The following is a 16,990-nucleotide window of genomic DNA, read 5'->3' on the forward strand; positions in this document are numbered from 1 at the left end:
AAATGATAATATGATCATATCATCAAAGTGTATTTTGTAAGTTAACTTGTTTTGTTAATTGCTTGAAACTCACTGTGTAAATTGGTCCTCTCCTCTCTATGTGTAAATTTGTTGTGCATGTTAAAGCTACAAGTACAATAGAGAAAGCTAATCCTCTCTCCTGCTATACATGTTCACAAATTTTGCTTAATTTTGTGTTAAAGCTACAAGTGCAGTAGATAAAGCAAAGCAAATACAAATTCATTTTCAGTTAAAAATTTGTTAAAGCTTAACTTGTAAACAAATGTGCAGGAACTCTTGCTATTAATTGGTCTTCCTAATTGGTTGAAGAAAGCAAGTTCTCCTAGAGTAATGGAGTAATCTGAAATGCTATAGTTAACCGAAAATATTCTGAAATGCTACAGTTAACTAAAAAATTCTGAAATGCTAGTTAACTGAAAATTTAACTGGTTTTTTCCTTCCATGATTAACTGAAAATTTCTTAAATGCTACTGTAACTGTACCTGCATGTTCATCCATTTGAACCCCTGCATCTTCATCCATTTCAACTCCTGCCCGTGCATCTTCATCCATTTGAACTCCTGCCCCTGCATCTTCATTCATTTCATATCCTTCTTCTGCAGGTGGAGCGTAGTTGAGGTCTGGGACTACCATTGTCTACAGGCAAAAGAACTTTGAATGTAAGAGGCTGAACATTACTCTTGGAGTAGTATAATTTGTTATTGTAAGTGCAATATCTGCTGTGGATTTGCTGTAGTTAACTACTGAAACTACTTGTTACAGTTGACTTGGAGTATGTTTATTTTGAGTACTAAAATTTGCAAAGAAGAACTTGAAACTTGCTATTTTTCATAATTGTATTTAGCAGAAATTAGTTGCTAATTTCTGCTGCTCTCAATCAAGATAAACTTGAAACTTGCTTAACCTAGAGTAGCTGCTAATTTCTGCTGTTGTCAATCAAGATAACCTTGAAACTTGCTAAACTTGGAGTACTTGCTAAACCTCAAGTAGCAATTTAGAGTAGGAGTTTTTCTGTTAATCAAGATAAACTGAAACATTTCCCTTTTTCTATTTCATTTTGAAGGTAAGAAGTTTGAAAGAAGTATTTTGCTTTGGAGTAATACCCACACTGTTCTGAATTTCTGCTGCTCACATTGATATAGTACATGTTAATTCATATGCTCTTGATTTGCACTTTATGCACAGTGCAGGTTAATTCATACTCCATCAGTATACTCCAAATATATGCACAATGCTACTCACATTGAATCATTAGCCAAATTTAGTGGCAAGTCTATACACTATACAGTGTACAATAATTTGAAAATTATGCCAAATTAAGTAGCAAGTCTATACACTGTGCAATAATTTGAACAAATAATGACGGAGTATCACTTGAATCATTAGCAACAATTATCTCTTGAATTACTCTTGTCTTGAATTATTGGCAAATTACTGTCCGGATTAGCAAATATCTCCTTGAATTACTCTTGTTTATGGTCATCAAATTGTTTACTCAGATGAGCAAGTCCCACTTTATGATCATCAAATTTGTTTATGATCATCTGATTGTTTATGATCATCAAATTGATGCAGAGCAAGTACTGGGCGAGGAGATTAACCTAGGCGAGCGGCTCCTATGCAGCTGCGAGTACTTCAGCGGTAGCATCACCTGTGTGTGGGGGAGGAACAACCCCTGGGCGCGCGCGCGGCAGGTCGCCTCCACCAGTGGGCGGCAGCAGAGCACCAGCTCGCCTCCACCGTGGGCGGCAGCAGAGCACTAGCTCGCCTACCACCTGGGCGTGCGGGCGTAGGAGAGGAGCCCCTAGGCGTGGGAGAGGAGGAGCGCCTGGGCGGGGGTGGTGGGTGGAGGAGGTGGAGGTCGAGGTGGAGGGCTGGGCCGGGGGCGGAGGTGCAGGGCGGGGCCGGGGCGGAGGTGGAGGACGAGGTGGAGGGCGGGGCGAAGGTGGAAGACGATGGGGTAGAAGACGAGCTGATTCAAATTTGAACTGGGGGTACAACTGTCCATTTTCCCATTTTCACCTGGTCGGAATAAATACCCCAGTGACCTATATTACGGAACGGAGGGAGTACATAAGAAGCACCTCCAATATGCATGATGAATTCTCCCAAGGAGCACATGTGATTTTGGTAGCTTTAAGGGAGGGAAACAGTGAGATCCCTTGTCTTATTTCCTCTTTAATATAGCTGCCAACTGTCAACATAGAATGGTCCGGATTGTACCGGTAAATGACCAAAATGTGGGACTTGCCCCACATTTGATTGAGAGAGGGGTAGCTATATTGTAGCATGTTGACGACACTATCTTGTTATGAAGAATAATGTGGAAAATGTCAGAAACATGAAACTATTGCTCTATCTGTTTGAACAGATGTATGGGCTAAAGAGTTTTCTTTAAGTGAGGTGATTATGGTTTTCCATGATGATGAGAAAGGACATGGGTATGTTGAAATGATAAAATGTCAATTGGGCTCCTGACCTGGTCATAGTGGGAGTAACTTAGCTAATAACATAAGGCTGGTCATAATAGAAATACCGTAAGTAGTATCATGCATGCCAACTAAATTTTTTTACTAAGCTGACATAGAATTAAATGAAGAAAGAGGGTGATATCATGATACCACATTATAATAAACGCTATGCTAGCATGTTTCATGCATGACACTAAATAAACGCTATGCTAGCATATTTCATGCATGACACTAAATAAAGCTATCTATAATACTGATATATGATAATATACATTACGGAGATAGTATCATACACTAGTATCATATGCATGATATTAAGTTATGATACTACCATCACGAGCAGCCTAACACATCCAAGGTAAACCTACTTTCGTGGCAAGTAGTTAACAAAGAGAGACGTGTTTGTCGTAACATAATAGTTTACCCTAAAACTAACGCACCTCAAGACAAAATGATTCTATATTTAAATAAATGAATGCTTGCATGGCACCACACAAATGTTACTATCCGCTACGAAGATACTAACATAGCCTATTAACATATACATGTATTTTATTGCTCTAAGTTACTCCTCACTGTGACCGGCCTTAAATAGACTTGGGAGTAGACTCGTTAGTGGGATATTAGAAGACTCATCAAGAGCATTTCAGTGTTTGTGGACAGTTTGATACAGTCGAAATATCAAGTTGGAGGCCACGTCATGGCCTAAAGGACAAGCATTTTTGACACGCAGGTAGCATATTCGTCATATGGATGCGGCGGTAAGCGACAAAACTGTCCCAGTTGTATACACGGAGCATGAATACTAGACTTGTGTTTGGACTCATCTGCCAGCACGCCTTATCTCAGATGCCAACACACCCAATTTACTAGTAGCATTTTTTTTCCAGGAAATCTAATAGTAGTATTAGGGTATCTCTAACGATGACCCCTAAATTTTTTTCCACATCCATTCATGGCAGGGGTTATGCGGGAGGCCACCATCCAATCCTGCCCGCATTTTTTTCGAGGGAATCTAATAGTAGCATTAGGGCATCGCCAACGGCGACCCATAAATTTTCTTCCACATCCGTCCATGGGCAGGGGTTATGCTGGAGGCCGCCATCCGCCCGCAATTTGATAAATGCCATTCGAATTCTGGCGATTCCGAGGAATGCCGCTGCAATTTTCAAACTTTGAAAAATGTCATTTCTACATGGCAATTTTCGAAGTCTGCAGTGGCTTTTTTTAAAGTTTGCAAAATTTGCAGTGGCATTTTTTGAAGTTTGGAAATTGCAATTGTGTTTCTCGGAATCCCTAGAATTCGAGTGTCATTTATCAAATTAATCCTATTTTTTTTCTTTCTAAATCACACGTTCAAATAGCCGCATGCATAGAGTTAAGACGTTCAAATAGCCGCATATATAAAGTACATACGTTCAAATAGTCGCATGCAACAGTATTTTAAAAAGTTCAAATATTATATTCCAACATTGTTGTCCCCTTTAACTGCCACTGATACTCAATCAGATCTTCCTTCAGCTGCTCGTGAGTTGGTCGATGCCGAATTTGTTGATGCGTTTGAACAAACTCTTTAAATGTGACCGGATTCTAGTATGGAAGTTCGATAACATCATCCATATTCTCAAATTCTAGAGCTACGTCAGCATCCTCACCATCATCCTCGACGATCATGTCGTTGTGCATGATCACACAACATGTCATCACCTTTCACAAGGTCTCTGGATCCTATTGTTTAGCAAGTCCATGGACAACTGCAAAACGGGCCCGCAGAACTCCAAATGCCCTCTCAGCATCCTTTCTAGCTGCTTCTTGTCTTTGGGCAAAGTGAGACTTTTTCTGGCCAACTGGGTTAGAGATGGTGCTGACAAAGGTAGCCCACTGAGGATAGATACCGTCAATCAGATAATAGCCCATGTTGTACTCACGCCCATTGATAGTATAGTGGCAAGGAGACACTTTTCTTCCAGTCAGCCTCGCAAACAATGGTGATCGCTGCATCACATTGATATCATTGTAGCTTTGTAAGACCCGGGCATGCCAAAGAAAATGTGCCAAATTTAAATATCATGTGATGCAACTGCTTCAAGAATGATGGTGGACATATTAATGACCCTGATATTGCCCTTGTAAAGCCTTCGGGCAGTTCTACCATTTTCAATGCAGAAGTCAAGAGATCCAAGCAAACCTGACAACCATCTTGCTTTTGAGATTGCCAAGAGCTTCTCGGTGTCTTCCACAGTTGGTTCTCTCAGGTACCGAGGTCCAAACACCTCAACCACGGCAGTTGCAAACCTAACCATGGCATCTCAGCATGTGTTCTCAGACATCCATAGATACTCGTCCCACGAATCAGCGGTCGTGCACTTCTGGTAACCAAAGAAACCAATCGTTCCCACGATGTCCTTCTTCAAGACGAAGTAGTCATCATAGGACCGGATGCCATGGTACAAATGATCGAAGACAGTCTTGCGCGTCCGAAAATGTCGTCGAAAATTTTCAGCAAAGAGTGCATCGGAGGTAAAGTAGTCGGCCATCAGTGTCAAATGGCCGCGCGCCCTGTTGTGATTGAGCACTCGATGATCCTTGACTGATCCCTTGAAGTTGAGAACATGCTCCTCCACATGCACCGCGTCTTCAGGGACCGTCCGCATCATCGTTGTTTCATCCGTGTGGTCCTCCTCGTCGGACAAGCCGCCGAACGACTCAACATAGTGCTCGTACATGAACTCTAAATCAGAATCCATTGCTAGAAAGAAGAAGGAAAAACTTTTTTTAGCTCCGACAATTCATCAACCAATTGCCGGGCATGGTGAGTATAGCATGAGCGGATGGTATCTGGCGGGGCGGTCGGAGGAGAGGGGTTGAACAACGACGTAGGAGAAGCGGGGTGGAGCCCGGCTGGAACGTTGGAGGTGACGGAGACGTAGGGTTCTGGCAAGGGTGTGGCGTGGCGGCCGGGATGGTGGAGCGGCAGCGTGGGCAGGAGAGAAATAACAAAGGAGAGAAAATGGGGAGGATGGAGGCGTGGGGTCCGGGAAGGGTTTTGGGTGAGCCAGGGGTGCGGGAGTCCTACGCGTCTGTTGTTCGGACTCCCGGGAAGCCCCCATGTTTGTCTCTGATTTGCCGAAAAAAGTAAGTCTGGGCGACTCGACGAACCGATACATTCTCGCGTTGGATGCCAAACCGCGTTCGGACCGCATGGTCCGGACGGTTTGAGTGTCGGTCTTGAAGACGCCCTTATTTGTGTTAGCTGTGAAGTAAAATTATTCTAAAGCATGGCCATGTTCAGATCCCAGTTCATTAGAGTAATTAGCAGCAGTTCCAACTTGAAGAAGACTGTCGGCCATTCATTCCACGCTAAAACAGGCCCCTGCTCGTCGACCCAAGAGCTTTTCTGCGATGGATAGTACTAGTAGGAAAGAACAGAAGGGAAGACTATCGGAATCCCATTGTGATAGGAAACTGACTCACCAGGTCAAAAAAAAAAAAAAGGAAACTGACTCACCGATGCCGCCCGTCACTCAAGGTAGACTCCAAAGCCACTGGCCCTGCATCGCACTGGTTCTGTCATGTACTAGGCATGTAGCGTAGCCTAATCTAAGTTTCTTCTCTTTTTAATAAGATTCCAATACAGCTACGTACAAATGAAGTAAAATGAGTTAGGCTCTGTTTGGTTTAACTTTTATCGACGGATTCCGCTGTCGTGTAGCAGAATCTGAACCAAAGGGCGAACCTGGAAGAATACGATTCCAGGAATCCGCTGCCAAAATCTGAACTAAAAATGAAAGCAGCCTAGAACGTGCTTTCGAAAATCTGATTCCGCTGCGGGCCAAAATCTGAAAAGCTGTATCAGCTGGATTGCCAAATAACCTACATCTTTTTCACATCAGATTTTCCACAGTACATTTTTCACAACTGCTTTTAGAAATCCACAGCCGAACCAAACATGGCCTTAATCTACGCTCTAAAATGTGTCCGTGTCCATTCATATGTAGAAACGAAAGGAAGTACAGTGAGTATATTATAAACCCGCGCGCCTCGCGCACTGTCTCCAAATGATCCATGCATACGTGCAGTGCACTCCTCCAAGGCGAGCCGAGGGGCCACGTCCCGCCGCTTGGCCAGCCTCCGGGAGTCCCGGCGCCGCGGTGCCCTCGGAACCAGAGCAGCCACCTCGCCGCAAGACAGACAGCGCCGTGCCAGACTACTCTAAATTACTCCTCCGCGGATGCTGACGCCGCCTCGCTCGCGTCATCGCCCCCGTGCCCGTCGCCGTCGCCGTCGCCGTCGCCGTCGCCATCGCGCCCGCTCCACCTCCACCTACCGTCGCGAGCCGGGCCACGCCCCCGCCGCTGCGTGGCGCTGGCACGCACGCGCAATGACCACGCCCGACGGCAGACGGGGCGGCACCCATGGCGAGTGTGTGCAGCAGCGCGTGTGGTCAGTCAGTAGATCCGGCCGGGCCGCCGGGGGGACCTCGCACGGGCGCCATCATCGCCGTTCACGAGCTGATTGCCGCTCCCCCTGCCTCTTTCGGCGGGTTACCCTTTAACCAAAACGGGCGGCCTCGCCGTTCACAGAGGGAGGTAGTTCAATCACGGCGGTCGACAAGGCCGGCCGGCCATGCATGGGCACGGGAGCCCGGGCCAGGCCGCGCCCACCGGACTGCAACGGTTTTCCAGGTGGCCTCCTCCCTGTCTGCTGGCCAACATGCTGCCCTTGGTATATTGTAGCCTTGTAGGGGATGAGATCGTCGATTTCGTGCGCGATGTGAGATGATGCAGAGGGAGAGGGGGGTAACTTTCTACCCAACTTGTTCTACTTTTACTTGACCTGTCTTGTGTACGATCCGTATTGGAGCAGGCGTGGATTATTCGCGCACACCAGTAGTAAATTAACTCAACCACCCAACATATAGTAGTATGTACTCCCTCCGTTCCCAAATACTTGTCTTTCTAGGCATTTCAAATGGACTCAACATACGGATGTATGTAGATATATTTTAAAGTGTAGATTCACTCATTTTGCGCCGTATGTAGTCATTTGTTGAAATCTTTAGAAAGACAAGTATTTAGGAACGGAGGGAGTACCTAGTAGTACCGAAATTCCGTTCGGTGGACATGGCTTCTTGGGTAAAGTAAAAGGACACGGTTCCTACGTAGAAGAAGAACTTCCAACATATCTACTATGAGTTCGCCCAAGATGCATATATGTGATTTTGGTAGCTTAAAGGGAGGGAAACAGTGAGGTCCATTGTCTTCTTTCCTCTTTAATATAGCTGCCAACTGTCAACATAGAATGGCCCAGCTTGTACCGGTGAAGAATGACCAAAATGTGGGACTTGCACCACATTTGATTGAGAGAGGGGTAGCTATATTGTACTCCCTCCATTCGGAATTACTTGTCGCAGAAATGGATGTATCTAGATGTATTTTAGTTCTAAATACATCCATTTTCAAGACAAGTAATTCCGAACGGAGGGAGTAGTATGTTGACGACACCATCTTGTTTATGAAGAATAATGTGGAAAATGTCAGAAACATGAAACCATTGCTCTATCTGTTTGAACAGATGTATGGGCTAAAGACTTTTTTTAAGTGAGGTGATTACGTGTTTGCATGACGATGAGAAAGGGCATGGGTATGCTCAAATAGTGAGAGTAAGTTAGCTAATAAGATAACACATCCTAAACTTACTTATGTTGCATGTAGTTAATAAAGAGAGAAGTGTTTGTCGTTACATAATATTTTACCCTAAAACTAACGCACCTCAAGGCAAAATGATTTTATATTTAAATAAATAAAGGCTTAAATGATATCACACTTATGTTACTACCCGCTATGAAGGTAGTAACATACTCCTTCTGTCCACGAATACGCGTAGATATAGAAATTTCAAGACGGATTAGAGCGTGTTTAATAGTATAGCCAACTACTGGATATATGGAGTTGCCACATCACATATAGCCAACCTAATAGCCAACACGTATAATAACTAGTAGTTGCTAAGAAGTACTAAATTATTACTGCAGGGCCCAAATCACACTCTCGCAATGTTTTTTGAAGCCCGTGCTACAGCCGGCTGTTAATCTGCGGCTAGCCTCACTTCTTTCTTCTCTTATCTCTCATCCAACTCAGCAAAAAAATAATTCTTTAATGATTAGAAGATTGTACCTTATTAGAGAGTGAAGTAAAAAATGCATGGTGCAAGACACCACCTATCCTCTCTAATTACACCACCTTCAATGAGCTAAGTGCATGTAAAAAGTGAGGGAGCAGTGCTAGGCGAACAACAAAAGTTGGATGACCAGCGCATGTACGATGAAATCCAGCCAGGGAATCTCGTCCATAGCCATGCAACCTCTGCTAGTTTGTTGGGTGTGCATAGATCGGCCACACTTTGTCGTGTGTGAAGCAATTCCGAAAGTGGGGAGACAATGTGTTGAGACTAGCCATGGTGGACAGTAACTTACACTAGTAACATATACGCTACCATAGGTTATGTTACTACCTTCATAATGGGTAGTAATGAACCAATCTGTTTTTTTTATCTGAAGGAAAAGGAGAGACAGCATATGCGATGCATATTATGCATGGGCCAAACGGTCATTAACCCCCCGGAAGCACTATTCCGGGCCACCTGGCAGCACTGCGCACACTTTAATTAATTATTAATAACCAACCGCAGGAGGAGACCAAGCATTTAACACAACACACCAGCTTAATTAGTGGAGTACTCCCTAAAAAAAAGCTTAATTAGTACTCTACCGGAGACCCAGGCGTGGTAAATAAATCGAGCTAGTAATTTAATCAACCTGCCACCCCCTTGTGTTAGTCTAGCATTATCTCCTCCTCCCGTCCGTCGCCACCCACCTTGCCTCGTCTGTCCGTCGCTCTCACCTGTCACCTCCGCTGCTCGCACTGGCCGCGTGGCGGTGGCGATCCCTTTCCCTTTCCCCCGGTACACGTCTCCACTCTCGTCCACCCATCGGCCTTACCAGGACCCCCCCTAACAGCCATGTTAACCACCGCGATTATCCCTCGCCCAATCCCGTCTTAGCTAGAGCCAGCCTTGCCTGCGTGCGTGTGGAGACGACCGACCAGAGGGAGTGAGCCCGCCCCTGTCATCCATCTGTGGCCACGGATTGGCCGGCCGGCCGGCCTCTCGGGATTCTCGGAACGAGGTAGGAGGAGAGAGGAAGGAGACGCCCCTATTGGCCGGGAGCCGCCGCCTCACTCCCTCCGCGCCCAGTGGTCAGTCCTCCTCCCCTCCTCTCGTCTGCTTCCTTCCTTCCCTCCCTCCTTCTTTCCTTTTTATTCTCGTCTCGTCGCTTCTTTTGATTGGTGTTTGCCTGCCCTTTTCCGCGCGCCTCGGTTCCGATGCGGGGCGACCGGTGTTTCCATTTCGGGGTGGCGGCCGCCCGCCCGCCGGGTTTCTTCTATGGATAAGTGGCAAGCAAGCAAGAGGCTTATTCGAATTCCACCGGGCTGGGCTGGGCTGTGTTGGGGGAGTGGAGAGCGAGTTGTGCGGGGATCTCGCTGTCGCCGGCGACGGGGAGGAAAGTCACGGTTGCTGTTGCCGGCGCCGCCGCAGATTAGGGCTCCAAGTTGACCGGCGAGGCGACGATAGTATCTGCCTCTGCTTTGCTCCAACGGCAGCGGCGGGCGCCGGAGAATTTCCCGTCTCTTCTCCTCGGCTCAGTTCTACTCTAGCCAGAACATCTCCTCTTTTTACTCTTCTGCTGTGTGTTCCATTGATTGATTCAAGTTCGTGCGTGTCAACCTGTCAATGGATTGTAATCCAGTAGCACAGTACGACTACTGTGCCGTGAACCTCACCGGAGGCTACTTTGAGAAAAGTCGTTGGCTGGTACGATCCCTTCTTTCTTTCTTGGTCCCGGGCGAGCTCTCCTGTTCACTAGTAGTAGTAATTGCTTGCTTCCCGGTACAACTCCACCGATTTCTTAATCATCACGATCCGTATGTAAGTATGTATATATACCCACATCCGTTCTTCCGAGGATCCGGCGCGTGGCCACGTTGAGGTTTTTGAATAAACTCTAGTAAGTTTGTAACGCATCTTCTTCTTCGTTGACCTGTGTGCCCCGTGCGTGCATGTTCTCTTGGTGCTCCTGCTCAAAAATAGGAAGAAGCTGTGATGAGTGGCATGGGATCGCGGCCGGGAGAGAGCAACCTGGTGGAGCCGAGAGGGCTGCCGTCCGGCATGCCGATGCAGCCGTGGTGGACGGGGACAGGGTTCGGGGCCGTGTCTCCGGCCGTCGTGGCGCCGGCAAGCGGGGCGGGGATCAGCCTGTCGAGCAACCCGCTGGGCGGCGGCGCGGCCAAGGGCGCGACGACGCAGGGGAAGAAGACGGTCGACGACGACGACGCGCGGGCCGAGAGCAGCGACGACGACTCACCGAGATCAGGGGAACCAAAAGGTTTGTTGACCTGTCTACTACTTGTACTGCTACTTGATTTATTTACTCCTGTCCTATGTACTGTTTTCTTCCGATGAAATCTTTGATCTTGGGAGTAGAGTGGCTTCAGCAAAATGGTGATGAAACTCATGTCCTATCTTGATCTTGTAAGCTAGAGTATGTAATAACTATGTAAACTAGAATATGTGAACCATGTGATAACTATGTAGGAGTAAACCAGAATGGAGAGTAAATATCTTGAGTAACTTATGCACCTGAATAACTCTTGTCATCAGTGGAAACAAGCTTGTCTGCAATTTACACGCCTGAGATTTGCTTCCTTGATGTTCTTCTTCCAATGCCAGACGGAAGCTTTGATGAAGAGAAGCAGCATGCCACATCCCGGATGCCCGCTTTGGCGTCAGACTATTTACCACCATACTCGCAGCTGGAACTAAACCAACCGATCGTACCAACTCTTTCCCTTCCCTGCCTCTATGTTTTCCGTTGATGTTTGCAACACATATGTGCACCGTCTGGCAGCGCGATTCTTTATGTGAAGGACATGTTGGTTGGCATTGTGCAGGCCTCGGCAGCGTACCCGTACCCAGACGCTTACTACACAGGCATGGTCGGCCCCTACGGAGTTCACGCAGTGGTATGTTTCCGTGCCAGTTTAAGCACCAGAAACCATCTCATATCATATGCCTGAATTGGCTGCGTTTCTCAACTGTCTGCGTCTCTTGTGGCTCTCACAGACTCACTTCCAGCTACCCGGACTGACGCACCCTCGCATGCCGCTGCCCCTGGAAGTGTCGGAGGAGCCCGTGTACGTGAACGCCAAGCAGTACCACGGCATTCTCAGACGCAGGCAGTCGCGCGCCAAGGCCGAGCTCGAGAGGAAGGCGATCAAGGCCAGGAAGGTTTGCGATGCATTCTCCTGTTCCTGCTCGCTCCGTCTTCCTCAGTAAATTCGACCCTTCGTGTTCTATAGTTTAGTATAAGCTCTGCGTCTGATGGTGCGTGCATGCAGCCTTACCTCCACGAGTCCCGGCACCAGCACGCGATGCGGCGGGCGAGGGGCACCGGCGGCCGGTTCCTGAACACGAAGAAGGACGAGAACGGCGGCAGAACCGAGGCGAGCAAGGGCGAGCAGAGCTCCGAGTACCTCCGGGTGCCGCCGGACCTGCACCTCCGTCAGGCGTGAAGTGGCACCTTGATGCAACCTAGAACAGCGGCTTCTTCTTCTGCCCGCCGGCGTACGGCGCCCTGAGGGCGGATCTCCGTCCGTCATGGCGTCCGGTTCCCGTGGGTCGGGCAGGGTCTGCTGCTGTCTCCAGGCAATTCATTCTTGGCTTTCGCATTCTGTCACCCCTGTCGTTGTCCTTGTGTGAACTAGGCTGTGCTGCGTCCTCTGCGGGGCGCGTGTAAGATTGATGATTGACTCGGGATCGATAGCGCTTGTTTGTACGTACTGCGGTAGAGTGGGATTTGGTTCGCTTTTGAAAATTACTGTATTAGGTAGTGTAACAAATTATGGCCGGTGCAGGGCTGAACCTCGATGTGCAGAGAACAGAACTGGTCTCAGCATCCTTCAGTGTCGGTGTGCTTCTCGTGCACAAGCAGGAAGACTGTCTCGAAACTTTCAGACTTCTTCTGGTGCAGCGTTGCGTCTCTTTGGAACTCCAAATGTACATGTATTAGCCGAACCTATGAAATGGAGAAAGAAACAAAGAAAAGTCGGTGAAAACCACAAAAAACAAAAACCTGAAAAGTATTGTACTCCCTCCGTCCGGAAATACTTGTCATTGAAATGGATGTATCTATATGTATTTTAGTTCTAGATACATTCATTTTCATCCATTTTGATGACAAGTAATTCCGGACGGAGAGAGTACTATATCCGGTATTTTGACTTCACTAAGCTCGCGTACTATAGTCCTGACAAGAGCTTGCCGATGGCTTACTGGTAGCAGCGCAACGAAGCAACCGAGAGATCTTGGATCCACGCTTTCTTTTTCCCCTCTCCTTTATTTTCTTTTATTGCGCTAACGGGCCGGCCGGCCCTTTACTGTAGACTCGACGTGAGAGATAGTCGGCGCACTTAATGCGGGCGCCCTATATCTCGCTTATAGGAGTCACTAAGGGGTATCCCTTGCGAGAGCCCCGCAAGAGTCATTTTCGTGTCCTGAGAGAGCTTAAGTGCCGCGTCCAACCGTCATCATGTGTCGCGTGCTGGACGCTTCTCAAGATTTTGTTTTTATTTTATTTTTGTATCTGGTTTCGGGTTTTAGATATCTTTTAGGAGTTTTCACTTGACTTTTCTGTTTTCTCGGTTTTCCTAGGTTTTGGAGGAATTGTTTTTTGAAAAAAAAACATGCTTCTGGCTCTGTTTTTCTTCTTCTTCTGTTCTTCTAGGGTTTTCGTGCAAAAAAACTTCTTCGAAACCTATTAACATGCGATCTACTTAATAAACTTGACGCGAGAAATCTAACGGCGAAAACGGTTCAGAATTTGGACGCATGGTTCAAGAGATAAAAACGTTGTGAATGACTTGTTGCAACTAGTAAGACCAGTGAGACTGACAACCTCACTGCAAGTGGCGAAGTCGCGCACAAGCCGTGTAGTCAACTGACAACACACCTTTTTGGCAAAAATATCATATAAGAAGTAGAAATCATGCAAAATATATATTTAAACACCTACATTTGACTACACACTATTCATGTCTTGGCACCACCACATCTCAATATAAACGTTGGTAGCACAAGTGGGTTCTTATTTGTATTGCAGTGTTGCTTGACGGGGGCTAGTGGTGTTATCTCTATGGATTGTTACCTAGATTCTCTACCAAGGCGAAAATAACAGCTTATTGCAAACACTTGATCTTTGGTACCCAACAACTACAACCCAGGCAATTAAGGACAGTATAACCGCATCTAATCCCTGCTCTCACATCAATTTGTGTTGTCGGCCGTCCGTCTTATTGATCCGGGAGTTCGTGGCCGTCGGATTTAATGGGAAAAAGGCAATCTGTTTCGCAATGTGGCCCAGATGTCCTGTGGGCTGCTGCTCCACGGGCCGAAACGGACGCCTCTCGTGCATTGGGCCGTCCGCCAGCCACCAGCCCATTCCAGCGCTAAAATGAGGTCTCTTGGGCTTGCGAGGCGTAGGAGCTGGAGCGACAGAGGAGCGGCCGGTGTGCGTCGCTCCATTGGATCCACCAGAGGTGCGGGATCGAGGAAGTCGATGCGTGCGCTCGGATCAACCGGAGGAACGGGATCCGGGTCCAACCGATGCTGTCCAGTACGCGAGCGAGAGTTCGACATCTGGGACACTGCCGGCGAGTAGCGCTACCACAGCCTCGCCCCCATGTTCCCCGGCGCTGCCGCTACCATAGTCATCTACGACATCACTAGCACGGTGAGGGAGATCTTCTCTTCTCCTCGGTACTTCGTTTAGTGATCTTCCCTGAACATGTGCCGGATGAGTTGATCACCTGCTTTCTGTTCACGTTAATCTGTTTGATGTTTCCTGTGTGGGCGTCAGGACTCTTACATCCGAGCAAGGAAGAGGTGGGTTGACGAGCTTCATAGACTAGGTATGACTGAACATGTTTCTGTAGTTCCATCTTGTCGGACTGCTTCAGTTGGATCCAAAGAACACTCTGCCTTTTGTCGGTGGAACTCACCTGTATGTCAGCGCTTATATGCACATGTCCAAACAGGGAACCCAGGTTTGGTGATGGTGTTAGTAGGCAACAAGGTCGATTTAGAAAACAAGAGGTAGGTTGGCACACAGGTACACAAATTTTGTAGAGAAAAATTTCAGAACCCAGTGCTCCATCTTTCAGTCAAACCCATCCTCATCTCTGTTGTTTCTCTGAATGCGAGCTAACAGGAGGCGCTAGAGATGTCAGCGAAGATGGCGACCTAGCCGAGGCGATACGGCGTGCGGCTCTGCAGGATTGGAATGATTCGGTCCTCCGGACCGCACACCAATGCACGTTCATGCCAATCTCGTCTCGCTGTTCGTCTGTTCGTCGAGCGAAACTGCTCCGCCGGGAATCGAAGGCAAACAATTACTCTTTAGTTTCTCTTCAGGCATTCATGTTGGATGATGTCCGCCTCTCGCTGGCGTTGATTAATGGATGTCTGCCTCTTTGTTTTCCCATCCTTCAGCTGCCGTGTATACATGCTTCCTCCCTTACCATTTTCGATCCCGCGACAAAACATCCATCAACGTGGTGATCTGCTAGGTTCCCCTATAATCTTTATTTTTTTCCCATTCATATATGATTCTTTCCACTACAGGATTACATTGTGCTAATTTCATCTCAGTCAAAAATTTGTACAAGTGTTGTTCATACTGGCTTATGCTCAATTGATTCGGGCCGATCTTGGAGACTGGATGTCACATTTTTCTTGTTTCGGGAATTCTCAGCTCATATCTCCAATGGTTTCTAGAGCGGGTAATTACTTCACGTGTACTGCTAGACCTTACTCTTTTACCATCCATCTTTTTAAGAGTGTACGATTGCTTAGATTACGTGTTTCTAAGTTAGGATATTTGTTGTTGTTGGACAGATTACTTAGAACTGTAAATTTTTTGCGTGGCAATAATGAAAACCCTCGACGCTCGTGGAATGCAAATTCTTTGCGTGGCAATAATGAGACACATACTTCAGTTAGGCACACCTGTGTTGATGTACGTTTGGCTTGTCCGTTTTACCCCAGATGGACGGGGCCACGGGCCGGACAAGACGGGGTCACGCGGTGGAGTTAGCCTTAGGGCATCCTTCTAGTATATTGAACAAGTTTCATAACGCTCGTGGAATGCAAATTCTTTGCGTGGCAATAATGGGACACGTACTTTAGTTGTGCCGTGTTTTCACAGCGACTTGTCGGCAGAACCTTATCTGCATCCAACAGAGCAATTTAACCTGCCACCTCGTAACACCAGCGCAGTACATACATGCGAGCGTTCCTGACCCATCCCCGGCATTATTACCACAGCATCGTGCGGGCGTACGTACTAGGGCAGTACGCACCGTACTGGCAGCAGCAAGAACCCTGTCCTCTTCCTGGCCTCGCCACAAATAATCGACGCCGATCCACGCAAGGAGACAAGGCGCGTCGCGTCGGTCGACTGCCTGTTGCCCACCGGCGAGGTACGTACGGGTACGGCTCATCCGGCCGGCGCGTGCGCAAAGCGTATGCCACTCGCTCCGCCCAGTAGTGGAGGCGCAGGGTACGGCGGCCGGCGCGTGCGCATGCACGCGTCCCGCTCGCCACCAGAGCATGCATGCGCGCCGCACAGTGCGCGCCCACGGCACAGGCGTAGCAACGCGGGCGCGCGCGCCGGCAGTCCACTCGGCCGGGACGACGGGAGGCTCGCGCCGGGCCGGCGTGTAGCGCGCACCCTGCTCGAGTCGACCGGCCCCAATAATTGACCCACTCGCGCACTGGACGATCGATCGGCCAGGTCCCTCTCCTGCCGCTGCTGGGCTGTAAGACAATAAGTTTTGGGGAACCAGCACAACCCTTTAGGGGTGGCTTATCTCATTATATATAATGGTTGTGTTACAATATGTACCATATACGTACATAGGTACAGAAGCTATACATAGTCTAACACCTTCCCTCAATCTTAGCCACTTTCTAAAGAACTGAGAAGGGTAAGATTGCGCCTACAAGCCTCAAACTGTGGCAGCGGTAAAGGCTTAGTGAAGATGTCTGCAAGTTGATCCTTAGATGAGATAAACTTGATCTGGAGTTGCTTCTGTGATACACGTTCCCGTACAAAGTGATAGTCAACTTCAATGTGTTTCATTCGGGCATGAAATACTGGATTTGCAGAAAGGTATGTAGCACCGATGTTATCACACCAAAGAATAGGAGGCTGTGGTTGAGACAAATCCAACTCCTGAAGCAAAGACTGCACCCAAATAATCTCTGCAGTAGCATTAGCCACAGCCTTGTACTCAGCTTCAGTACTGCTACGTGACACAGTAGCCTGTTTCCGAGCACTCCAGGCGATCAAATTAGAGCCAAAGAATACTGCATAACCCCCCGTG

The 16,990-nt window shown here is 47.7% G+C and overlaps 1 protein-coding gene and 1 long non-coding RNA gene across 4 annotated transcripts; both read left to right on the forward strand.

Moving 5' to 3' along the window:
* The first annotated feature begins 9,446 nt into the window (after positions 1-9,446).
* LOC123090770 (nuclear transcription factor Y subunit A-7) lies at positions 9,447-12,578 on the forward strand. Of its 3 annotated transcripts, none has more exons than XM_044512107.1 (6): positions 9,447-9,748; positions 10,645-10,935; positions 11,280-11,383; positions 11,501-11,572; positions 11,673-11,837; positions 11,948-12,578. In XM_044512107.1, the coding sequence occupies exons 2-6, from the start codon at positions 10,653-10,655 to the stop codon at positions 12,119-12,121; spliced, it is 798 nt and encodes a 265-aa protein (XP_044368042.1). In that variant the 5' UTR covers positions 9,447-9,748; positions 10,645-10,652; the 3' UTR covers positions 12,122-12,578. The 3 variants fall into 3 exon arrangements, with proteins under 3 accessions (XP_044368042.1, XP_044368041.1, XP_044368040.1); XM_044512106.1 differs by having other exon boundaries at positions 9,450-9,748; positions 10,641-10,935; XM_044512105.1 differs by lacking the exon at positions 9,447-9,748 and adding an exon at positions 9,755-10,364 and having other exon boundaries at positions 10,641-10,935.
* Positions 12,579-14,138: 1,560 nt separating this feature from the next.
* LOC123094292 (uncharacterized) lies at positions 14,139-15,281 on the forward strand. The gene is made up of 3 exons (XR_006445789.1): positions 14,139-14,515; positions 14,642-14,699; positions 14,815-15,281. It is a non-coding gene; the product is annotated as an uncharacterized lncRNA (long non-coding RNA).
* Positions 15,282-16,990: the final 1,709 nt, after the last annotated feature.

The sequence above is a fragment of the Triticum aestivum genome, chromosome 4B (assembly GCF_018294505.1).
Source record: "Triticum aestivum cultivar Chinese Spring chromosome 4B, IWGSC CS RefSeq v2.1, whole genome shotgun sequence".
Taxonomy (NCBI): domain Eukaryota; kingdom Viridiplantae; phylum Streptophyta; class Magnoliopsida; order Poales; family Poaceae; genus Triticum; species Triticum aestivum.